At 36.4% G+C, this 27,080-nt stretch overlaps 3 protein-coding genes across 3 annotated transcripts in view; 1 reads left to right on the top strand and 2 right to left on the bottom strand.

Annotated features, from left to right (window-relative positions):
- The window catches only part of cckbrb (cholecystokinin B receptor b), a 35,860-nt gene extending 34,366 nt beyond the window's left edge, over window positions 1-1,494 (bottom strand). Inside the window, exon 1 of the mRNA XM_079881329.1 lies at window positions 1,053-1,494. Within this exon, the coding sequence (XP_079737455.1) occupies window positions 1,053-1,200 (148 nt within the window). The 5' untranslated portion in view covers window positions 1,201-1,494. The remainder of the gene's footprint in view (window positions 1-1,052) is intronic.
- A 605-nt stretch (window positions 1,495-2,099) lies between these two features.
- Window positions 2,100-12,252, top strand: pdzk1 (PDZ domain containing 1). Its single transcript, XM_079880863.1, has 9 exons — window positions 2,100-2,173; window positions 4,274-4,485; window positions 4,603-4,831; window positions 5,545-5,681; window positions 6,732-6,927; window positions 8,439-8,635; window positions 9,145-9,366; window positions 10,332-10,658; window positions 12,045-12,252. The coding sequence occupies exons 2-9, from the start codon at window positions 4,279-4,281 to the stop codon at window positions 12,117-12,119; spliced, it is 1,590 nt and encodes a 529-aa protein (XP_079736989.1). The 5' UTR covers window positions 2,100-2,173; window positions 4,274-4,278; the 3' UTR covers window positions 12,120-12,252.
- A 2,807-nt stretch (window positions 12,253-15,059) lies between these two features.
- On the bottom strand, window positions 15,060-26,166 carry LOC307164603 (Golgi pH regulator). Its single transcript, XM_079881612.1, has 14 exons — window positions 25,960-26,166; window positions 25,391-25,450; window positions 25,191-25,294; window positions 25,000-25,106; window positions 24,803-24,904; window positions 23,523-23,643; window positions 23,336-23,416; window positions 21,627-21,736; window positions 20,402-20,490; window positions 19,706-19,798; window positions 19,519-19,614; window positions 17,339-17,428; window positions 17,031-17,096; window positions 15,060-15,806 (listed from the first exon to the last, which is right to left on the bottom strand). Exons 1-14 carry the CDS (start codon window positions 25,999-26,001, stop codon window positions 15,600-15,602), a joined length of 1,368 nt encoding a protein of 455 aa, XP_079737738.1. The 5' UTR covers window positions 26,002-26,166; the 3' UTR covers window positions 15,060-15,599.
- Window positions 26,167-27,080: the final 914 nt, after the last annotated feature.

The following is a 27,080-nucleotide window of genomic DNA, read 5'->3' as shown; positions in this document are numbered from 1 at the left end:
CAAATATGGCACTAGGACACATGTAGCACAACCGAGATTGTAATTAAAAGAACAAATCTATTTACAACAGCCATGTAAAAATTTTCACATGAAAATCAATGCTTTGATTACAGTTCACACTAATGCACTAACAAGTCTTCTAGGTTACTAACAAGGTTCTTCACTCATATGTAAATGTTGATCACAGGTGGGCTTAATTAAATGGCTAAACTAAATCAGGTTTCCACATACTTCATTATCCTTTTGTTGTATCATCTCCCGTTGACTTAAAGGCACCAGAAACCAATAAACCATAGGATTATAAAACATATTAATTCAGATGTCGAACTGACATCTGAATTACCACTCTGCAGTGACAAATCAAGCTGTACCGATGCTGCCAGAAACGGTTTACAGTGTTCCAAGATATAAGAAGTATTGACCTATCCCCATACACCCTACAGTGACAATCCTTTAGTAATTTGATATACACCATTTGATATAGTACACCAATTTGATATACACCAGTGCTGAATGATTACCATATCAATGCCATATTCTAGTTATTAACCATGATACAGGACATAAACATCCTGGAGTCATCATGAAGAAGAATGAATGTGCAGTGTATGTTAAAAGTCCAAAATCGGTATTTGAAGAGGCTGTTGGAGCACTATGATGGCAACAATGATAGATGTGTTTGATGATAAGGGCTTTTTCTTGATACAAGAACAGAGATCCCAGCAGCCTCTGATGGAGGAAATGGGTAGCAAATATGTGTATTATCTACATGTAGCCTAGAAGTCTCTGATTAGGCTCCTTGCAATCTTACGCTCTAGCTACCTAACTTTTGTGGTTATAGCTATTGAAATGTTTTATTTTATTCTATTTTGTTTATTGTATTGTGTATGGGCTATAATCTTTAACGCCCCAACCACTTCAAGCTTTTCTCCAACCTCTTCATAATGTCATGGTCAAGATAAGCTTTTGATACGTCTTTGTTAGAGTGAATGAGAACGAGTGCCTTTGAATGAACGATCTGAAACAGCTGTGGCGTGTGGAGAGATTCTCACCTTTGGCGCGCGCTGGTTCCGTCTTGGGCAGCAGGCGCGCGTCTCCGCAGGTGCCGTTGGGGAACTCCAGACTTCCGTTTGAGGTCCCGTTCTGAAGCTGGAGACATGCCCAAATTCCAGACGTATCATTTAGCGTTTGTAAATCCATTTCGGACGTAACCACAACTATTTTAGTTGTTCCTCGCAATCATTAGTCAACAGTCAGTGTCTAATGAGAGCGCAATAGTAGCTAAGAGGCTTAGAGAGTATTTTACGTTTAAAGAGGATATTAAAAAGCAATAAAAACAACAATTGTTGATTCGTTTATGCAGGTTAAAACGTTTCAGTCGTTGTTGCTCAGCAGTGTGAAGGCACAGTTGCTCTGTATGAGAATGTGATGAAGCGCGGAGCGGCAATGAGTCTCTTGCGCGTGGACTGAGGGTTTATTGATGAGCCCTTAAACAGCAGGGGTGGGAGTTTGGGGGTGTGTCGGTGGGATTCAGGGATCTGAGCATCCTGGAGAGGTGGAGACATTGAAAGGAGTTTGTGGAGTACGTGCGCAAAAGGTTTAGGGAAAGTTATGAAGGATGAGACAGGTGGAGTGGAGCATCAGCTCCCTCTTGTGGAAGCAAAACTGGTTGCAAGACGTCGATTTTCCAAGGCTGGGCATTATGTTTGGACACTACTGTATATTACTAAGAATTTAGAATTGCATTGTAATTTTAACTGCAAAAGCCTCCTTCAAGATATATTTAGTGCAGTCTGGTTACTTGGATTTCGATATTGTGGACTTGACGGTACCTAAAATGAACACACTCTTTTTACAGCCATGAAATAGCCATGTAAACCAAGTAAATAGAGTGGATAAGAGATATCCTTGCAGACTTCATAGATTTACAAATGAAGGTGCGTGTCTTGTTAAAACAAGATATTTTTGTATAAAATTTATTTCGGGTAGAGTATGGTCACACAGCAACAGAGAATAACCCTCCAGCCACGGGACATGGTTAAATAACTCACCTTTTAGATCAACCTTTGGCCTTTCAAAGTCCTTCACACACACTTACACAGTGCTAGATAACACCTGAGCAGAAGCAAGCAGCCACCTCCTTTAGACTGGGACACTGAGGAGACTGCAGCTGGTGAGTGACATACACTGCTTTTCAGAACATAGACACATATACGTTTAAATATGATATGCTTTGAGGTGTAACTTACAATCTGGAAAATAGATTCAGAGTCATGTCATTTGAATGTTTTTTTATCAGAAAAGAAAAGAAAAGAAAAGAAAAGAAAAGAAAAGAAAAGAAAAGAAAAGAAAAGAAAAGAAAAGAATGCAAATTGAATGTATCATTTGGAAAATATATACAGTCATGCCTTTTGAAAGTTTTTTATCAGAATAGAATAGAATAGAATAGAATAGAATAGAATAGAATAGAATAGAATAGAATAGAATAGAATAGAATGGAAATTTAACTTACAACTTGGAAATATATATTCAGAGTCATGTCATTTGAAAGTTTTTTTTTTTTTTCAGAATAGAATAGAATAGAGTAGAAATTTGACTTCCAATTTGGAAAGTATATTTAGAGTCATGTCATTTGAAAGTTTTTATAAGGATAGAATGGAATGGAATGGAATAGAAATGTAACATACAATTTGGAAAATATATAGAGTCATGCCATTTGAAGCTTTTATCAGAATAGAATAGAATAGAATAGAATAGAATAGAATAGAATAGAATAGAATAGAATAGAAATTTTGTACCCGGACCCCTACGTTCTCCTTTGGAATCTTGTTGAGAAATGTTATCATGCGACTTCCTGACCCATTTGACAGCTTAAGTGAAATTCTTGTTTTCAAATTATTTGTACCAGATGAGAAACTTGAAGCAAGTAGCATTAATGATTAAACAGCAGAAAGGCGGCAGTTTTAGGCATAATGCAATGGTGTGAAAGCATTACCAGCTCATATAGCAGTTCATGAAGCGCTCAAGTGTGAGAAGTGTACTTCAGCTCTCAGCTGATGTGTGAGGTATTATGTAATTGATATGGCATGTGGTGCTTTAATCTACAGCTATGTTTATGCAGTTTTCCCTGGTAAAACATTTATGAAAATGAACAAAGGCTGTAGGCAATCTTGCTAAAGCCGTGGAAGCCTTGATGACGGGTCCTCACATTTGAGTCTACTGTTTTGTAAAGATTTTATGATTGACATTCGTAATTACTAAGATAATGTATGCGTTTTAGACCAAAACATAGTTTCAAATAAATACCTTCAGCCACTTTGGTAACAATGAACAATTACAGAATCAGAGCGCTCCCTCACTCACTCTCTTTCTTTCTTTCTTTCTTTCTTTCTTTCTTTCTTTCTTTCTTTCTTTCTTTCTTTCTTTCTTTCTTGATTTCATGATCTGTAATCGTAATTGCAGCATTGCAGAGACAAGGTACAAGCGTTTTAGAGCAAAGTATATTTGGACATAAAAACATTTATCCACTTTGTTAACAATTAACAGTTGGGTCAGAGCGCTGACTCTGTTATTTATTTATTTATACGTTATTTCTTTCTTTATTTTACACGTTCCTGGTATTATTGTGCATGATTAAATGGTGTATATAAAAATCAAAAGGTTAATACATTTAATACTTGCTCTAATCATTTAATTTGAGCTGATATCTAATTAAATTTAGTAACTAATTTAATTCTAATTTATATTTAATTAAGAAAACATACCTGCTCTGCCTCTGAAATGATTTTATCTTTTATGTGTTTTTAGCTAAATAACCTGCTCAGAAATATAAGTGAAATATGTTGACTTTAAACCTAGATTGGCAGATGCACCCTAACACAGGTCGATGATTATATTGCCTTTGATAATTCTATATTACCCCAGTTATCACCTCCATTTCAAGAACATAAGATTACATAATCGTGTCAGCTTGGAAGGGTTCCTCTTTGTTTAATCTGCACTTGTCTGCTGCCATTGACTAACACCTGTGATTTATCTCACAACATTTTGTCATTATAACTCTGCTGCGTATAGTGAGAAATGAAATCAGTCTCCCCTCACTTCAGTGGTACATTCTAGATTGTAATCACCAATTTGATCACCAAATGACTGTTATATAATGAATTGTGAGCATCTGATAAGATAACATCAGATGTACCAAGAAGAGCATATTATCACATGTTAGATGACCTCGACGTGAAGGCAACACTGATCGATCAATGTTTCCAAACAGGAAAAATGGCTGGGCCAAAACCACGTATTATTTCTCTGACCAAGCGAGAGGGACAGGGCTATGGCTTCTACCTCCGAGTGGAGCACGGCGAGGAGGGTCACCTGATCCGAGCCCTGGAGATGGGCGGCGTGGCTGAGCTGGCTGGTCTGAAGGATGGAGACCGCATTATCAAAGTCAATGGAACTTTTGTGGACAATTTGGAGCACAGTCAGGTTTGACATATTTGGAAATGGCTTTTCTAAATGTTAAATTAATATCATGATTGTGGTTACTGAAAGGAAAACAATGTTTTATTCTAAAAGTTTTACCTTGCACTTTTCTCGGGTCAGGTTGCAGATTTGGTGAGAAAGAGTGGGATGAGCGTCACATTGCACGTTCTTGGAGAGGAGCCATATAAGACAGCCAAAGCCAAGGGTGTGAATCTTGCCGACCCTCAGTCCCAGTCAGGTCAGAGCCAACCCACCATGAATGGAGTGTCTGCACCAGCCGCTAAAGCCAAACTTTGTTATCTGCAAAAATCCAGCAGTGGATTGGGTTTCTCCTTAAAGTCCACCAAAGGTAAGCTATAAAACTCCCATAGACAGATCTTTGACTAATAGCATAACACCTGGTCTAAAATTTGGGCCAAGGATTGACTACTTGAACAAAATAGACCATCTGACCAATATGGGACCATGATAGAAATGAAATATCAAATGTGTGAAGAAAAATGTGTAATGAGTACACTTCTAAATAAAGGTTCCAAAAGAGGGATTTCACACCCTTTCCACTATAATGAACCTTCTGTACAATGGAAAGATTCCATGGATGTAAAAGACTTTTAATGGAATCATAGATGCCAATAAAAAAAGCGTTATTTTTAAGAGTGTAAAAAGTAGATTGTTCCACAGCTATAACACGCGCGCACACACACACACACACACACACACACACACACACACACACACACACACACACACACAAAAGCAGTAAATCTAGTTAAATTTCTCCCTCAGTCTGAGATTTGCCTCTAAACTGGCGAACGCTGGTAAATCCAGTCATTAGTTCATCCTCAGAAATGCTCATGGTCAGCAAGTCAGAACGTGTTTTCCAGTGCTGTCAACAGTCAGCAAATGGTCATCTGAGGCTGAGAAAATTAAAGGTTAACTCATTTTCTCAGGCATGTCTTGGATAAATCAACCAATATGTTGATAATTGTCTGAAATATTTGGAATGGCTTGTGAAATGAAGTACTCACAGTAGTTATTTGTTCGAACCCTGTTTTCTCTCAGGTACTCATGGCATGTTCATGACAGAAGTGGTTTCAGGAGGAATAGCTGATCAGGCGGGTGTGAAGTTAGGTGATCGTTTGGTGGAGATAAACAGCGAAAATGTTGAGAGTCTCACACATGATCAGATTGTGAAAAAGGTAAGTTAAATTGTCATCCTAACTACAATAATTCCTGTCTAACTTTTCCTCTTTGTCAACAATTTTATAATACAGTTGCTTTAGGGTTTCAAAAAAGCTTTAAAGGGATCATTCTGTCATCATTTACTCACCCTCATGTCGTTCCAAACCAGTAGCCTTTCTTTCTTCTCAGAACACAAAAGAGGATATTTTGAAAAATCTTGATAACCATACAGTTTCGCTTCCCATTCACTTCCATTGTATTTTTTTGACCATACAATGGAAGTCACTGGGACCTGAAACTGTATGGTTACCAACATTCTTCAAAATATCTTAGGTTGCCTTCCACATATGAAAGAAAGTCATACAGGTTTGGAGCGACATAAGGGTGAGTAAAAGATGATATCATTTTCATTTTTAGGTGATCTATCCCTTTAAAGATGCCATATTATGCCCTTTTACAAAGTCTTGAATTTCTTTTTTGACTTTACTAGAATAGGTTTTAATGTTTGCACGTTCAAAAACACATTATTTTTCACATATTTTACATTGTTGCAGCACCTCTCTTCCCAGTCTGTCAGTAATGCTCTGTTTAGTGCCTTCGGAAGCCCCTCCTTCCGAAATGTGCTCTGATTGGTCAGCTGGACCAGCGTGTTGTGATTGGTCAACCGTTTCAAGTGTGTTTTGGAAATGTCATGTCCCTAACCATAACCACGAGTTTCAAAACACTATTAATGTAACTCATCCAGGCTTCGATTATTTTTTTGCATATGCCTTGCAGGAATTATATTAATGAAGAATATTGTGATGTGTACATTTCCGGAAGAAAACTCAAAGACTACAACTGAGGCATTTCAGGGAGTTCAGAAACAGTGCTTAGTGATATAGCGAAAAAATCCCTTTGTGCTTTGTATATTGATATATAAGATGAAAATTAAAAAAATAATAGGTCCTCTTTAGCTGCCATGCATGCTGCTGAAGACCTTGACCCTAATGTTTTACCCTGCATTACCCCAAATATCAGTGCTTTGAGGAGAATATTATAATAGTGTATTCCCTTTGTTATTGTAGGTGAAAGCAGCCGATGACAGAGTGATGCTTCTGCTGGTGGAGGAGGATGCTGACAAATACTTCAAGAGCAAAAACATTCGACCAGGGGTGGCTCATGCCACGGTCAGGCACCTCTCACATAAGCCACGCATTGCAGACATGATCAAGAAAGCAGATGGTTATGGCTTCATCCTGAAAGAAGATCCTAAACGTTCAGGTGAGTGTGTGCCATCTGCCATAGTATATCAACATGAAATTCGCATTTACCCTTCTACACATCACTTAAGTCAAATGTGTTATCATGCTCATATTGACTTTTAGGCCATGTCAAAGTTAGATGCAGTCTAAATTAAATCTGCTTCAGTTGTCCAAAAACTCAAAATAGGCTATTTGTGAGCTTTTATTTTGGGTAAATTAAACCTTTCCAAGTGTCTTGGTGGCTTATCTTTTGCTTCCTTCTGAGGGATGTGTTATAGCAGTGCACTTTTTTTTATTTCATTTGTACAGAGAGTCTGGCCTCTCTCCATTGACAAGCGTTAACTTCCTTGTAGGCGGGTACTCTGCTGAAGTTTAAAACTATTGGATCTGCCCAGAGTCACTCTGGATCTGCCATAACCAATCGCTAACCTTTGGTCGTGACGTAACCCTACAACTCAAACTAGCGCACGACCTCAACGTCATCGTTCTCAGCCACTCCCTCTGTTCGCTGATTGGACCGCCAAAAAAATGATCGGAGAAAACCAAAGAATACACCACAATCCCAGACGTAGTACTGAAGGGAAATAAAATTGAGCGGAAGTACGCAGGAGGGCGGAGCCAGGCTAAGCATTTCATCCTTTAGATAGTTATTTTGCAGATGCATTTCATTATGCGTATAAGTACACTAATTGCATGGATGGACGTGTCACTGGAGCAACCTAAGATTAAGTGCCCTGCTCACAAATAAAGCAGGATTATAATTTTCTGGGTCCTGGAAATTTGATGTTAGCAGCCCAGATTCGATTAACCATTGCATACTACCGTTTTGTTTAGCATGGTGGTGCCAACTGAACTTACTGAAGTGTATTGCAATGTAAGGACAATGTTTTTATGTTGTAAAACTGACATTACGTGACTGAGGAATTTTGATAACGTACAATGCAAAGGTTATCTACTGTAATGGCTCTATGATGCTGTAAAAAAGATTTCAGTGTGATTTTATACCTTGACAACATGGATATTTGATTTGACTAAACTTAAAATGTTAAGGCAACATGAACATTTACAGTAAAGCAGCTCTAAAAAGACAATACTAAACAGTCATTGTTCAATTGAAATCAGTTCAATGTTGATACATTTCGGTTCAATACCTGTGTAAATTATAAAACCAGTTCAATTCAGATAATAATATCTACTACAGCCTATACTCTAATGACAGTTAGTTGACACGTAGCTGCAAAGTTACTTAAAGTTAGTAGAATGTCTAAAGCGGACTATCGAAATAAAGTGTTACCTTTGCACTTAGTGCAAAGAAAATATTATTTTCACTTTGTGTAAATTTAGCATTTAACGCTAGTGCAAATAGCCACTGCCTAATTAAATTGGTTAAATATGCATATTTTTATTAGAACTAATACATTAATTCCAATACTAATAACAGACTTTGTGAAAAGATAAAGTGAGAAGTAGAAAAATGTCTGTGTCATGTTTTAATATTTGATTCATATCATATGTTGTGCCGTATCTCAGGTCATTACATTGGAGAAACAGACAAAGGAAGCTCTGCGGAGAGAGCAGGACTGAAAGATATGGACCAAATTGTGGCTGTGAACGGAGAGGACATCGATAACTGCACACATGACCAGGTGGTGGACAAAATAAGTAAAGGAGGAAACAAGTGCAGCCTTCTGGTGCTGGATGCTGAAACCATGAAAATGTACAAATTGGTGAGTCCTTTTCATTCACTGACATTGCTGCAATACAGCAATAAATAATAAATTGAATGTACAATGTCTGGTGACTGTACTTAAAATAAAATATTTGGGTACACTTTATTTTGATGGTCCTCTTTAGACATTCTACTAACTATAAGTGACTTGCAACTACATGTCAACTAACTCTCATTAGAGTATTAGTAGACTGTCTGCTTAATATCTGCTAACATTTTATTTTGATGCTCCCCAACAGACATTCTACTAACTATAAGTAACTTTGCAAACATGTCAAATTATTTTAACCCGAACCCTACCACCTAACCCAAACCTAACAGTCTACAGTCTACTGATACTCTAATGAGAGTACACATAGTTGCAAAGGTAGTATTGTATGCATAGTATGTCTAATGTGGACCATAAGTGTAACCAAAAATTGTAGTCTTAAATATTCCACTTGCATTTGTTTTGTATTATACATTACATTCTATATTAAATTATTTGAATAATACTGTAATGTCAAGGGTGGTGCTTCTCCACTTCTGTACTGGGAGGAAATTAGAGGATCCCTGCCCGGCTATCCTGAGCATGAACTTGCTCCAGCAGTGCCCGAGCCTGTCCCAGCTGTACCTGTCCCAGCAGACGTGGACCGCAAACCCAAACTGTGCCGACTGGAGAAGACCGCTGCTGGATTTGGTTTCCATCTCAATGGCATCCAGGGAGTTAATGGACAGTACATCAAAGAGGTCTGAGAAATGCCCTACACTGACATTTATAGAAAGCTTAGATCTATTTTTTACAGGTTCAGTGTTTCAATAGATGACTCATGACATTTCAAACTTGTATGACTGACTTTCTTCAGCACAACTACAAAAGGAGAATATTTAAAGAATATCAGTACTGTTCTTGTCCATTTATTGAAAGTGAATTGGGTGTGGTGTCTGTCAAGCTCCAACATCAGGAAAGCACCATAAAATCATTATAAAAGTATCATAAGTGTTGTCCACAAACCATATAATCCAAGTGTCACATACTCAAAATGTAGTTATAAATGTAAGATTTAAAATACCCATCCATTTGGATGGAACGTTAACCATAATAAACTTAATGTGGTGCATATTTGTCTGTAATACATACATTAAACAGGTAAAAAAAAAAAATAAAAAAAAAAATAGGTACGATTTTTGTAATAGTACTAATCAAATGAACGTGTTTTCTATAAACAATAACCGAGTTTATACATTTATCATCAACCCAGTTTATTTCAATCTCACATATTTTAACTAATTGAATATTGCTCATTCTACAGCTAGCCATATTTATAACCATGTTCATACCTGTTAACTGAATAAATGTAATCACTTTCATGATGAACAGAATTATGCTGGTTCAAAGCTAAATTAAATGCAATTTGAAAATATGATTATTTAAATAAAAATCTCAATTTTGTCTGAGAATCTTAAATTTTGACTGCAATTTAATTTGTTATTCACTTATAAGCTATATATGATATATTTATTAGTATTAGGATTTCAGTAAATGGACACTTAAACCACTTGTATGATACTTTTATCAATTTGGAGTTTAATAGACTCACTAGGAAAACAAATTTAAAATAATCTTCACAAATATCCTTCAAATATAGAACATGAGGGTGAGTAACTGTTTTTCATTTGGAGAAAAATAATCCTTTCATGAATTTTTCTGCCAGGTGGTGAAAGGTGGAGCAGCAGACAGAGCTGGACTGGAGGATGAGGACATGGTTGTGGAGGTGAATGGGGTGAACGTGGAAATGAGCACACATGAGGAAGTTGTGAACCTCATCCGCAAGAGCGGGAGCACGCTGGTCCTCTTAGTGGCTGAGAGGCCAGCCTATGACCACCTGAAAGCACAAGGGATCGCCATCACCCCTCAACTGCTGAATAAAGAGCCCTCCGCTGATGTCCCAGCACCAGCTTATACACAAGAGGACAAGAGGAAAGACTCAGAAAGTGACAGTGAAAGACCAGCCACTCCGCCAGCTCAAACCCGTTCAAGGGTCAGTACTGCTTTTCAACATTTCCCATTATCAGCAGACAGAACTACCTTATAAAAATATCAAAGGGTTTCAACATTTATATACCTCACAATACTTTTTCCCATTCTGTCATCTTTTACTCACCCTCATGTCATTCCAAACTTGTTTGATTTTTTATTTTATTTTTACTTGTATAAGAAAGTATTGCCTGCTCTTTCCCATATAATGAAAGATAAGAGGATTCTGGGTTCTTGAGCCCCAAAAATGTATTTCTAAAAGTAGTCCATATAAAATATGTGCTATATTTTAAGTCTTCTGAATATGTATTTCTATCTGAATATGCTTTTTGTTTGGAATGGCTTAAATGTAAGTAAATGATGATAGAAGTTGATTTTTTGGGGTGAACTATTCTGCCCTACAAAGCAAAAAGGCAGTAACTGCATTTTTGGTCAAAAATTAGTTATTATCATTTTCATGACATTCAAGGCATCCTTTGTTATGTGACAAAACATCTTATCTCAAATGTGTGTCGTTTTGGAGAAAAATGGTAATAGTTTTTGGAGAATCTGTAGTTACTGCCTTTTTCCTTGGTATTGTGCCACGTTTTTGGTAAGTAATACAAAGCAAATTTACAAAGCAAGAATACAGTAACTGCAAAATAGGGGTAAAATATCAAATTAAATATGAGGATTGATATATACAAAGAATAAGCTAATATAAAGTAACAAAACAGCCACATGTCCAATAATCTACCTACAACTACTTAGGCTGGATGACAGAATAACTTTAAAGTCATTTTTCTCAGTTCTGCACTCTGCGTAGTTACTGCCTTTTTGCTTTGTAGGGCAGTATTCCTTTAAAGTGATTAATTCAAAAGATTGGGGGTCAGTTACTTTTTTTACTCAAATAAATGCTGTTTTTCTGTCTTTCTGTTCATCAAATAATTCTGAAAAGACAATGATTTCCATAAAGTTAGATTAGATTAAGAAAATTATAAGATTTCCATATTAAGCAATACAACTGATAATAATTATGTTTCTTGAGCAGAAAATCATCGTATTAGAATGATTTCTGAAGGATCATGTAACACTAAAGACTGATGATACTGAAAATTCAGCTTTGCCATCAAAGGAACAAATTAGATTTGAAAATATATTCAAACAGTTATTTGACATTGTAAGAATATTTCACAATATTATGGAAATTTTTATCAAATAAATGCAAGCTTGGTGAGCATAAATGACATCAAAAGAATCCCACAAACGTTTAAACAGTATACAGTATATTGTTATTGTATTTGTTTTGACATATTCTAAACCTGAAGTATATCTATATATACTATATGACTACATCCAAAAAAAAAAAAAAAAAAAAATCCTAACTTCAGCATATATCTTTTCACCCTAGGCTTCATCTTCATCATCATCATCATCCTCATCATCATCTTCAGCATCAGATGCGAGTGAGGACGCAAGACTCTGAGCACACCACACTTTCCTGTACCAACAGATACTTTCAATAATATCACTTAATTTTAGTGTCCTTGTTAGACTAGACATGTTACATGTACTTACTATATAGTCATAAAAGGAAATTATGGATAATTACATGCAACCAGCCCTAAACCAAACCCTACAGTAAGTACATGTTTATAATTACACTGTAACAAGGACACCTTAAAATAAAGTGCAACCCTTTCAATACTGTGATTTAGTGACAGGTCTATGCACTTACCTGTTAAACTACTGCACAATCTATTAAGAGAGGAAATGCCCATTTGAACAAGAGACTGTAAGAACATTGATTAAAGAAAGGAAAGTAAGGATATCAAATACAACAGATTATTTCTATACTGCTTTCATTGGGATCTACAGCAACAACAATCTATTTAAACTTTATTTCACTTTTGAAGCATGAAATATTAAATTACAAGCAGTTACAGACTTTCAGACAATGCATACTTCTTGATGTGTAATTTATTCTATGGATGTTTTTTTTTTCTGGTGGATGCCTATTGAATAAAACCTGCTCTTTATTTGGTGCAACATCAAATCGAATTCTGTGTAACCCATTCTTTTCATTTTGCATTTAGCAAGTTCTTTAGCAAGTGTTGGCATCACTGTTCTTCGTGTACCAATTACAGTGTTGTAAGACCATGTTTTATGAGTTTCAGAGAGCAATCTACACAATAATTAAAGTCGGCATGTAATTGAAGTTGCGAAAGTCTTTTATTCCATATTGTGATGTATTATTCAAATTAAACATTGGACTTGATTTTGTCCATTGGGAATTGATTGGATGGTTGTGGTTTGCTATTGGTCGATCTCATGTGTGATAGGCTGTCCCGCCCTCACGCTAGTAAACGTCATCAGAGAAGAAATGTTGGTGCAAGAGGGAGGGGAAGTTATTTTGATTACAGGGGTACATGAATTTTAAAACACATAATGAGGTGTACAGATAAATCATTAAAATTAAATACTGCAATTTTCCATAAAAAATAAGAATTTACCATTTCGTAGTGACATCCATTTTACCTGTCCCAAAAAAAAAAAAAAAAAGTTTGTCTGCCATACTTAAGTTTAGACTCGTTTTTGCTTTTGTCCGTCTTCCTGTGTTCAGATCTTTTCTGCTTCTGTGGCTGTACAGGTACTGATTCTCCAATTGTCTCCACTGGTAAAGCATGAATAAGTGTAGATGGGTTCACACCATGTTGGAATTACCATAATTACCAGATTTCAAGCATTCACTTTCTCGTAGAACTAATTACAACTTGTAAACATTTTCTGAGAGCTCTGACTTGTACCTCATGACCGATGAACCACATGACCGCTACAGATAAATTTTGCTATAGAAACCCATAATTTCAAGTCCGAGGACGTGAACTGCTCTGAGTAGTATGTCACGGGTCGTCAATTACGTGTGTGAACGCAGCAAATGCTTTGTTGGCTGCATTCGAAATAGCATATTTCCTTACTACAATAATGCCCAATTCTATTTCTTGGAGATCTAACTTCCTGAAAAGTTTAGCTCCACCCCTGATCAAACACAACTGAACCAGCTAAATAAGAACTTCAGGAGCACTTGATAATTACAGATGTGTTGGAAAAGGGTTGGAAATGAACTCTGCAGGAAGGTAGATGCAACAATTAACTGTCTAATTTTCACTCTTCACATCACCAAACAACATTTTCATGACGACATTTAGGGCGCTATCTTGCACCCAGCGCAATTGACTTTGTACACCGACGCATGTATTATTCCTATTTTGCACCCGATGCACAGCGGACTTTTCCCTCCACAGACGCACGTTGGTAAATTAGGGAATAAATTTGCACTCCTCCAGCGAAAAGAGGAGGCGTGTTCCAGCGCAAACATTCCCTGGTGCTATTTTGCAGTTTCAGAAAACAATTCCACCACTGACCAGGAAAAACCTAGTCAGTGGTGAGTTATTCAGATGCTATTTTAAGGGCACATGCTTGGCCATAATGTAGCGTGTGAACAACGCACATACACTTTGCATACACAGATGCAGCAGTTCCAATTTTTGCAAACCATACATAATTACAAGGAAAAATATTACCACACAAAGGAAATCATTGTGGTGTCCATGAAGATGTGAAAAAATTTTAAAAACACATTTACCCACATTTTTATACGCCTGATTAACCGAAGCTAATTTGGGTGGGTTTCTTCCAACCCCATACAATGTCACTTCTCTGTCTTTTACGACCCTGACGAGAACGTCGGTCTCCTCGGCTGTGAACCGCTCCTGGCGTGTGCCTGGCAAATCCGCCGTTATAATAGCAATCCGCCATGGAACAAGCGCGCCTGCTTTTAAAGGGAATGTGAGATGACGCTCTGATTGGTTTATTTCACGTTACGCCCAAACCACACCTATGAGTAATGTAACTACTTCAGACCAACCCATTTTAGATTTGCGTCGGGCGCAAGAGTCATTTATCCCGCCAGTATAATAGCAACAGCGCCAGAGATCTGCCCACAAAGTTACTTGCGTTTCGCGTTTGATACTTGCGTTTCAGATCGTTAAAATACGGCCCTTAGAGAAACATCACCGGTCACGTCATGCATGTTTAAAACACTTTTTATAAAAAATTAAAGTATGCATGCAAAGTACAGCCTTCAGCTCATGTGAGTGTACACAATTAAGATGGTTCTTCACTAAAACACTTTATCTCCTAATATGTAAAACCTTTTAAATCAGCACCAAACTACTAAATGCACCTTTAAGAAACTGGAAATGCTTGAAAAGCCTTTTAATTGAATTCTGAGCTGACTTCATTTGAGCATAAACCCCAGATGGTTACATCTCTGGCAGAGCCTTTTTAGTAAATCAAAAGCACCCGTCCATCTAACACAAAAGAATAACACAATAGCCCTAAACTAACATATATGCCAGTGTGATTTCAGATTATGACTCTCACTCACTCTATACAGTATCAACATGTGAATCATTCTTAATGTCCCTGGACAAGACATGAAATGATAGTAACGATTAACAGGCTTGTAAGAAAAACAAGAGTCCAACAGTCCACTGTAACATCTCTGGGTGTTGCTGAGATAGTATGTGTTGTCTATTAATGCTAAAAGATGGTTCGAGGCTGATTTCATGCCAAACAAACTAGTATGACGGGTTATTCCACCAACCGTGGAAAACATAATAACACCTGGTATGGGAATTTTTGTGCTCTTTATAAAATATTACACCAATATTGTATGCAGTTTTGTTCCCTCCAATAATATAAGTCTATTCAAATGATACAGTGAACCAGCATCACAGTCTTTAAACCCAAAGTCAAATAAACATTGTCTCTGGGCCCCTCCTGATTCAGGAAATACAGACCCAATAATGCTCATTACAGGATAGAAGCATGAAAGTCCTTCAAAAGAAAAGGCACATTTCAGTCCTGTGTGTCTGTCTCTCTGATGAGGTCACTTGTGAGGTCACAGGGTCATGTGCTTCTCAGGTGCCTGTTTATGGGCCAGGTAGAGGAAGAGGATGCTGGAGAGAGCGCTGACCAGGAAGATGACGTCAAACCAGCGGTGGTAGAAGTTAAACTGCAGTTCTCCCAGTACCTCAGTCACTATAGTGCGGTACTCTAAAGGCATGCTCATCCGCATCAGGAGCACGGACGACACAAAATACATGCCCTACAAATAGACAGCAGAGAGAGAGAGAGTGAGATGCCACACCATTTTGCATATAGTAAGGATTTACAATATTAACAGTTGGGAATCAAAAACAGTTGCACTTTTTTAAACAATACTGGAACCAAAATTTGTTATGACTTTTGACGCTTTTAATGGTTCTTGAACATATATTGGTAAATTAATTTAGAATTGGAACCAGGAATGTTTCTTTATGATTCCTTTCACAATATATTGGGAGACTATACTAGTTTCTATCAGTCATATATTTTTTTTCATGAGATAATATTGATTATAACATAATATTAGACTATTTTTAATTTGCATATATATTAAAAATATGTTTTAAATGCATATATGTTAAAAATTATTAATCAGTTATCTATTATTTCTGCTGCACACTGAACTGCTTTTACACTTCCAGAGTCAGTAAAAATGTTATGTTTTTGAAAGAAATCTCTTATGCTCGCCAAAGCTGCATTTATTTGATCAAAAATACAGTGAAAAACTGCAATATTGTAAAATATTTTTTTCTATTAGATTATATTTAAAAATGTAATTTATTCCTGTGCTGGCAAAGCTGAATTTTCAGCATCATTACTCCAGTCTTCGGTCACATGATCCTTTAGAAATTATTCTGATATACTGATTTGCTGCTCAAAAAAACATTTCTTATTATTATCAATGTTGAAAACAGCTGTGCAGCTTAATATTTTTCTGGAAACTTTACAACATTTTTATTTATTTTTTATGAATAGAAATTTCAACAGAACAGCATTTATTTAAAAACCGAAATCATTCGAAACACAAATGTCTATCACTATCACTTTTTGATCAATTAAATATAAATTTTGTGGAAAAACATAAAAACAAATATTTTGTGGAAATCATGACATTTTTGTTCAAGATTATTGGATAAATAGAAAGTTCAAAAAAAGAGCATTTATTTGAAATATAAATCTAGTGAAACGTAAATGTCTGCACTGTCACTTATTAATTTAATATACATTTTGTGGATATATATATATATATATTTTAAAAAAAATGTATGTATACACATATATGTATATGAAATATATATATGAAATATATAACATGACTGTAATGTACAAATAATTTTCAGTATTGGCCAAACTTTTGCTGATGTATGAATGTGTCTTAAATTAACAAAAGTTGTCCTTCTAAAACAGTGCAGTTATTTCTGGTCTATTTTATATTATGTCTCACCATGATCTGAGCCAAGACGAGCACAATGACATTGGAGGACTTGCTGCTGGAGATGGCGTAGAAAAACTGTGAACAAAAGAAAGAGATTACCCAAAACTGCTTTTTATGAGCTTTGAACATCATTAATGCTTCTCAGAAACTGAATTCAGCCAATACCATGTTGCAGTTGCTCAAGGATATAATCTTCTCCCTTTACACCGGCTGAACCAACACGCCTACGCACATGTAATACGTGACTGTTTTCCCCTAAGTGATAAGACTGAATGAGAGAAAAAAAAAAAAAAAAAACCTTGTTCATCCTTCATTACCTTTGTGAGTGTGATTAAAAGGCCTCGAATGGACGTGACTATGATGATTCCCACCAGGATAAAGGAAATGTGTTGAGACCAGAACTTGACCTGTGGGAAAACAGAGGTTTAAGTTCTTCTGCACATAAATTAAGAGGCTTTATCCATTAGAAAAGGGATGAGCAGCATTTGCGCTTAGCAATAAAGAGCGAGAGTGAAGCCGGACCAAGATTACATGTTTAAGAGGCTGAATCATTACCTTCTCATGGGGAAAGATTAAACGTCATTAAACAGGCTGGGGAACAATTAACTGCCAACCAAAGCAGTAAATGTCAGCTGACACAGCACACACAATCACAGCTTGCATATACAACCGCAGTCATGAGTATAAAGTCTATTAGGGCGGATACTAGTACACAGCGCTTATGTATATGATTGTGGAATAACAAATGTAATCATTTACTATCATTAAAAAAGTAAACAAACAACTGGTGTGGTCATTTGTCCTGCTGTGACAATGCGATCTGATCTGTCTGATCAGTTTTATATACTGGCCAATAGGAGGCAGAGAAACACAAGAAGACATTAAAAATGTAAAGGTGAAGGGATGATTTATGCACCTCCAGCATCACCAAACGTTATCCTTGAAAAAAGGATCAGTTTTGTGTCAGTAAGAAAGAAAAAAAAAGGAAGTTAATACTTTTATTCTGTAAGGATGCATTAAATTGTTCAAAAGTGTCATAATGTTACAAAAGATTTCTAATTTAAATAAATGCTGTTCTTTTGAACTGGAAAAAAAATGCCTCACCATTTCCACAAAATGTTGATAGTAATAAGACATTTAAGAAATGTTTCTTGAGCAGCAAATCAGCATATTAGAATGATTTCAAATATGGCTGCTGAAAATTCAGCTTTGCCATCACAGGAATACATTGCATTTTAATTTATATCTGAATAGGAAACAGTTGTTTTTAAATTCAAATGATATTACACAAACAAAATTTGAGCAAAAAAGAGAAAGAAAAAATGAAGACTCAGTCTAATGGAGATTTAGTTAGCCAAAACATATAAAGCAGTTTAAAGGGACACTTCACCCATTTGCATTAAGCTTTGTATTGTTAGAAACCCAGTCATATATTATAATAAACGTGGATTTTTCATTATTTTTTCCCTGAGATGGGAGAAATAAGGATTTAAGTGTTTTACTTCCTGCTTATTATGACGCAAAAATCATCATTTTGCGTCATAATAAGCAGGAAGTCACATTTCATTGAAAAGTGTAGAGACTACAAACACTAGCTCCTCATTATTCCAGGGGGCGGGACCCGCTCACGCTACAGGCCTATTACAGATCAGTGGGTGGGACTTCACTTTCTGAAACTAAAAGCAAAATCCTCCATCTTGTTTGGAAGCTAAGCTAACAGGCACTGTGGAGTCAGCTGTGAAGATATGACAATAGCGGAGGGTAACGTTACTCAATATGATGTAGAAGAAGAGGATTTCGGAAGTCTGATGCTCGAATCAGGTGTTTGTGGCTACCTTTACAAGCCGCATTATAGCGAAGAGCAGCCGAGGCAGAAGACCTGCCTGCCGCGGATGAGGAGCCCGGACTGGCTCGAGCTGGGGGCGGACTGGTGGCGCCGGTGATCTCACTATGCAACTACGAACACAGAGATAGAGTCCGTCTGCTGCAAAGAATTTAAACGATGCCAATTTCTCCTGGACGAAATCTCTGAATCAGACGAGGACACGGACGTTTGTGTTGTGACCCATCCTAGTTTCGCACCGCATCTGACTGAACATCCCGGTAACGTTACCATGCAATAATTCACCACTTTGAAAGAAATACAAATGAGGAGTAATTCACTAATGAGTTCGCCAACTAACTAACGTTAGACATTTTGTGTGAAATGAATTTCAAGCTCCGGTGGTAGCTAGCCTTATAGATGGATGAGTGATTCATATGCTGTTCTGGATAAGTGGGAGTGGCTTGCGCAGCTGTGCAATGTGGTGCATTGTGGGAGTTGTTGTCTTTCATTCAAATGCGTCCTGAAGTTACTTTCTTTCTTTCCTCGGTCAAGAAGGCACCAAATTCAAAATTTATTTTACATTTCGACTACATATATGACCCACTTTCAATAAAGATCAATGTTCCCATGGGTGAAATGCTCCTTTAAGTTAATGGTGATAATATAACGTACATCAAACTGAATTCCGAGGTAGTTGACTGTGATCTCGATTCCTCTTGTCACCGGGTCAGTCTTCCCAACACGGTCAAACACAATGTTTATAGTGGCCTACGAAGAACACATTACATCACTGATTGAGATTCATTCTTACAGTACTCTACAGTACATGCCAAACATAATGTGAGAAAACTATTCTTACCATGAATATTTTCCACACACAGTAGATGGAGAAGAAATAACCCAAGAAGTTGAAGTATTTCCCTTGAAATGTTTTTGAGTATTCTATCCGTTCCTTGGGATACAGAGACATAAGACTGTTCATGTAGTCCTTTTTAATATTTATTTATATAAAGGGCTCCCACATATTTTGACCAAAAAATAAATAAATGAATTACTAGATATTTTAAAGCAAATTATGACAAAAGACTAAAACAAATCATTTCAAATCATAAAGTTGCGCTACAAATAATCCGTATCCATCAGTTTGACTGAATGAGCTGTACAATTTCCTTCATGTTCTCATGTTCAGATTACAATGTCCAGTTAATTAACATTTTTGATTAAGGCAACGTTACATAATACAGACATTTAACACGTCCGTAATGTTGCTGCAGAAATAATCGGGGGTAATTCATGGTCTGTGGTAGAAATGTGTTAATGCTTTTACACTTTTTAAATGTCCTTTTAATGTTCCATGGTTGAAGGTTGAGTAGAATAATGCCATCTCATTGTATCCAGTCTTTGAAAATGCTTATTGCGTTCATAGAGCAAGCCTTTCGTTGATTGTTTACAGTTTAAAGGAAGTTGCTCCCATAATTTATGCAAAGCGCCATGGGGCGCAGGAAAAAGGGGGATATAAATAAACCTCAGGCACTGTATTTCATTTGATAAATACCTTGGTGGCCTGCAGGTCCACGGTCTCCAGAAAAAGCTGTCTACTGAGTTCCTCCAGAGCATCCACTTCCTGCTGGATCAGGGAAAGATCTGCAGTGCCAGAGTTAAGAAACATCCCTCAGAGGAACCACAAGTCATAGCAAACAAAGTTTCAGCCTGTGGTCCTAAACCAGTGCATCACAATCCCAAAAAACGGGTGCTCTCAGTGTCGAAAACAACAAATACTGTAATTTTTGTATTACAGTATGTATGTAATTTACTGTAAATACAACATTAAGTGAAAGAAAATACAATCCTGACTACGTTAAATTTAGGTTTATTGTGGAAGCTTGTTTCTGACACGGAATACAATTATAAAAAAAGGTAATTGTGACTTTGTATCTCACAATTAGGACTTCATAACTTGCAATTGCGAGTTTATATCTCTCAATTCTGAGAAAAAAAGTCAGAATTGCAAGACGTAAACTCACAATTGCAAGAATTGTCAAATAAAAAGTCCTTTTTTATTTTTTTATTCCATGGTGGAAACAAGTTTTAATAGTTTATAGCCAATTTGAATTAAAAATATGAATACATTTCAATGTTTGACTGTGCTTTTGTCAAAACTAAAAATGTGTATTTCAAAACCAGTTTTTGATAACCATGGCTTTTAGCCAGCAGGTTAACCAGTCTATTTAACATGCACACACACACACGCTGTGTTTCCATGTTTTATGGAGATTTTCCATAGACATAATGATTTTTATACAAACTGTATAAAACTGTACAAACTGATTCTGTACAAACTGTATATTCTATCCCCTTACTTACACTAACCCTACCTCTAAACCTACCCATCACAGAAAACCTTCTGCATTTTTACATTTTCAAAAAAAACATCACTTAGTATGATTTATAAGCTGTTTTCCTCATGGGGACCAAAACTTTCCCCACAAGGACAAGGATTTCAGATATTGCTATCTTTGTGGGGCCATTTTGTCCCCATAATGTAGGGTTTACCAGACCACACACAAACATAGTTTACTGCCCATTAACTAATGCTTTAAAGTAAATTGTTGAGGCAGTCCTCTAGGAGTGAACAGGTGTTAAGCTCTTTGCTCAGACACTTAGAGCATAATGATTGATATACATGATCTCAGTAACTCTCCAGTTGCTGGGTCACTCCTAAATGAGACAGAAGAAGGCCTGTAATTGCTGTCTCAAATAAACCGGGTCATTAAGGATACTCTCACTGCCTGATGGTGAGGAGGTCACACTCTTTATCATCCCCCAAAATCCTGTCTGTTTATTCTGCTCCTCTCCACGCTGGTACATCTGCCTTCTTACCATGGCAATCCTATAAAGAGAAATTAAAAACTTATTAAAAAGAAAAATATTATTCTGTTATGATAAAACTCTTGAATACAAAAACTTATGTTTTTAAAGCTACACTGTGTGATTTTTACCCCCATCTAGCGGTGAAATTGTATATGACTACCCAGTGAATATTAGTTTCTGTTCCTCTCAATTCCGAGGGCGTTTTCACTCCTACGGTGGCCGTATTATTCCAAGATTAACATGGCTTCCAGTTATCGACTTCGTCCATGACAATAATAAACAATACGTCTAAAATGAATAAAACTACAGGACAGATGTCAGGAGGTAAACGTCACCCTTGGAATCGGCTATCCCAGCATAATCAGATTAGGCTAACGTTACAATGTGTACAAAGTAAAAGCAATTAAAAATAACTAAAATTTGCAGTGTCCTTTTTTTATATAGCTTAAAAAATTGCGCCTTTAAAACTATTCATCACCTGTGATCCGTCGCAGCACAGATTTATGTTACAAGGTAAACAATACTTTTTCACCATTGACGCGAGGATGAAGTTATACTAGAGGTCGTTCTGGCGTTATGCACAACCATGCTATGGTTAGACAAGCAACTATAAAACTTCGAATTTACACAAATGAATTACAACAGGCTGAATTACCTGTCGAGAAGAAAGCAGGCAACCTCGGCGTCCGTTTTAAAATCTTTTCTCCTCATGAGCTCTTTCCATCTGGGAAGAGTTACTCCAATATTGACTATGGTCTTGCTGATTTGTCTGTCGCGTTGATGTTTTAATTCTCTCTTTCAAATGTGAGTACACACGCACGCACACACACACACACACACACACCACACTATCTTTCAAATCTGCCGGCACTCGCGAGCTCGCGAGTAATCTCCCCCTTGCATTCGTCACGGTGTCACTGAGTGAAAAACGCAAAAGGCGAAGCTTGAATTTACAGGCATGTCCCTCTTTGGCTAATGTAGTTTCAAGATGGAGGGGCAACATGGCGACCGGCATTCGAACCCCTCACCCGTATGTACTTTCAATGGCAGATTATAAACTTAAGAGAATACTTTATTACTTGAAAGAAGTAAATATACATTAATGAGCACATATATTTTTGAAAGAACTAAGTGTTTTTTGCTAAGAATCAACTAAAAAAGTTACACAGTGTAGCTTTAAATTATTTACTTTGTATGTTCATATAACATCCATATGTGTTAGGTCAGCAGGATTATTTTTTTGTAAGAAATACATATTTTTATTCAGGGTTCAGGTGATCAAAAGTGACAAGAGTAATAAAGTTACAATAGATTTCAAATAAATGCCGTTCTTTTGACCTTTCTATTCATCGAAGAATCTTGAAATGTATCACTGGTTCCACAAAATATTAAGCAGCAAATAATAATAATAAATGTTTCAAGAGCAGCAAATCAGCATATTAGAATGATTTCTAAAGGATCATGTGACACTGAAGACTGGAGTAATGATGCTGGAAATTCAGCTTTTTATATAAATATATTATATTATATATAAACTTTTGAACAGAAATAGCCTTTATGTTATGGGTGAGTGATGTTGAGAGTGAACTGACTGGATCACTCTCTTTATATCGCTTACCTTTTCTTTTTACTGACAATCATGTCCATAGTCTGGAGCAGTCTTCTCTCCAGGGCCAGGATATCACTGTCCGTCACATTTCTGAGCAAACAAACCAAACAAATATCTAGCATAAAAAAAGAAAATACAATACAACACTCTTTTCTATGTTATTGTATGTATTATATGTGTCTGAGAGCAAAGTTACCTCAGGAAATAAGACATGTATGTATAAGGACAGTTTACAGCACCAAAGCCAGACAGAAGAGCCATCAGTGTGACCCCAATGACCCCCACACGACTGATCAGCTGCTCTATGGACAGAATGCCTGAGAACACAAGAAAGAGATATACATCTACATATTGAGCTGGAAAACATCATTTATATTATTAATATGTTTACTTTCTTAATGCACACTTAATGTGCATGATTCACTGATGTCCATTATTCAAAATGTTCTCATAATCTACTTTGAAAAAAAAAAACTTTGCATATACCAATCAATTCTATGTTGTTGTTTTTTCTTGTTAAATATCCTGTTTCATTCAAAAATACATAGTAGGGGTGGGTGATATACCGATAGACATGATTAACCAGTAGAAATATGTTAACTGGTAGAGATTTTGGACTGTATGTCCAAATTACATTCATACTACACACATATACTATACACATATACACATATGTGACCTTGGACCACAAAACTAGTCACATGGGTCAATTTTTTTAACTTGAGATTTATACATAATCTGTAAGCTGAATAAATAAGCTTTCCATTGATGTATGGTTTGTTAGGATAGGACAATATTTGGCCGAGATACAACTATTGAAAATCTGGAATCTGAGGGTGCAAAAAAATCAAAACATTGAGAAAATCTCCTTTAAAGTTGTTCATTTATGTCCGTGATTATGCTGCATTCACTCACAAAAATAAATGTTTTATATATTTACGGTAGGAAATCTACAAAATATCTTCATGGAACATGATCTTTACTTAATATCCTAATGATTTTTGGCATAAAAGAAAAATTGATCATTTTGACCCATACAATGTATTGTTGGCTATTGCCACAAATATACCCGTGCGACTTATGACTGGTTTTGTGATCCAAGGTCACATATACTATATAGAACATACCTTTTTAGCGGCTGTTAAGAAATTACTAATTCAAAATAAGTACCTACTCAAGAGAGTATGCGATTTCGGATGCAGCCACTGTTTCTGAGCGCTGTCTGAGAGACGTGCGCACATAAAGCCGCTGCTCATAAAGCATGTAAGTACTGAACTGAGTACTTTTGGCCACATAATTGGGCTTGAACGATTAAATACACATACTTAAGTGTCAAAATGCCCGTCTTTGTAAACATCCTCAGGACAGGATCATTTGTGTCTTAAGTGAACGTGAACAGTTGAGAAAGAAACGCATGTGTAACAGTATATATTGGATCCATGCATTCCGTCTTAAAGTGACAAGAACAGTGCCTACCATGTTTTGGACTAAGAATAGGGAAAGGATCGCCCAGTTTCCAGAAGAAATACATGAACGTGAACCAGACCACACATGAAAAAAGCAACCTTTGTCTATGCACTGTAAGAGAGAAGAAATCAAACGTGCGGTGCATGAGCAAACTTTGAGCAAATGGAAAAGTTAAGAAAAATAAATTGAAAACTGAATTGACTTACATAAACGTATATTACTGACCACAAAGTAGCCAATGTAGAAAGGCACCACAAATATTAGAACTAGTAATATCACATACAAATTCAGCTTCCAATGGAAATACCTGGACCTGTTTAGAAACAAACAGCATGTGATCATCTGATCTACAGTTCTCATCAATGATGATTTCAACAAGTAAATCATGAATACTTACGTGCTGCTTAATGCACCAAGAATCTCAAAGATAATGAGCTCAAACATAGTGCAAGAAAAGGCAAATGTGACAGAGAACACCACCTGCACAACATACTGTCGAACCTGATGAAGAATTGAGAAAGATCTCACCTGTATGAGAAATACTGAAAGGCCAGAGTCAACAAAACTGGCTTAAATATACACTCTTATGCACAATACCTCATAATCTTTAAACAACTGCCGCATGAAAAACAGCCACCCGAACCCGAAAAACAGCACCTGTGTGTAGAAAACTATGTTAGCTGGAGCATTAATACATTCTTCAAGCTTTTCTTTGTGGAAAAATAATATATACAACACAAACCAAACAGCTTCAAAACTACTTAAACAACTACTGAGAAGAATGATGGCCAGAGATTGGAACTTGTACTAAAATGGAGAAGATCCACAACCATAAATTATATATATATATATATATATATATATATATATATATATATATATATATATATATATATATATATATATATATATATATATATATATATACTATTTTAAATACCACTGTGTTTCGTTCAAATGTAAAAGAAAAAAGACCTGTAATTAGGAATACATTATCATTAGGCATATGTTATAAAGACAAACGGACACTGTCATAATTTGAGCAATTAATTTAATCCATTTAAACTTTGTAACATGTTGTTCATTGTACAATTAATGAAGTAATGACATTATGGGATCATTGTTCATGTTGATATGCATTTAACAATGTCAGAGATAAGACTTACCTGAGAAGTGAACATAATCACGGAATCTACGAAGAAAGACATGGCGTAGCATGTGGTAACGTTACCAAGTTAATACACAGAAAATGGCAAACGCGCTCTCAGCTCATAATGTTACAATTCTCGGTTAATACAGAGAAACAAATATTGAACAGAACAAGTGTCTGTCTGACCAAGCTGTCAAGCTGCTGACGTCATGACATGGGACACACAGGTTTTCCGGCGCACAGTAATGTCATCATCGATTGTTTCGTAATCCGTTCACTAGAGGGCGTCACCACCTCAAATATTGAGAAAGCGCAAACTGGAACAAACAAACGAGACTGTTATATCATAGATAGATAGATAGATAGATAGATAGATAGATAGATAGATAGATAGATAGATAGATAGATAGATAGATAGATAGATAGATAGATAGATAGATGGATGGATGGATGGATGGATGGATGGATGGATGGATGGATGGATGGACTTATTTTTTCCTTTTTTACTGAGAGAGAGAGAGAGAGAGAGAGAGAGAGAGATCATGCTTGTGTGTGATTGAGGGCAGGGCTGGGTGTTTCATTATTAAGACTGAAAGTCTCATCAGACTGAAGCAACATATGGAACAGAGAACATGGGTGTCTTGGCTAAATCACATCCTGTGAAAAGCTGTCACCACACAGCAGTCCCAATGGCCCATTCAGCCTGTGGTGTCATTTTTATAACATATAAATATCAAAACGTCACTTACATCATTTGAAGATATTTTTCCTTTGCTTTATTAATTTTAGTTAAATGTCAAAATTCAGTCAAATTGTATTTTGCATATTGTCAGTCCTTTATGGTAATAATTACAAATTTCACCGACAAAAAAACTACGTGAACCAACTCGAGGCCCAGATAGAAGAAAATGAATAGTGGAATAAAGTCGTTATTTTTGTTTGTTTTTGCGCACAAAAAGTATTCTCGTCGCTTTATAAACTTAGGATTGAGCCACTGGAGTCACTTGGACTATATTAACGATCTCTTTAATAACTTTTCTGGGCCAGCAAGTTATACTGTCCATAAGCCTGTGGAGGAGTGAGACAGCCCTCAGATTTCATCAAAAATATCTTAATTTGTGTTCCGAAGATGAACGA

This window comes from Squalius cephalus (genome assembly GCF_949319135.1).
Source record: "Squalius cephalus genome assembly, chromosome: 9".
In the NCBI taxonomy this organism is placed as follows: Eukaryota; Metazoa; Chordata; class Actinopteri; order Cypriniformes; family Leuciscidae; genus Squalius; species Squalius cephalus.
Note: the sequence above shows the minus strand (reverse complement) of the source record. Positions and strands in the feature narration are given on the sequence as shown.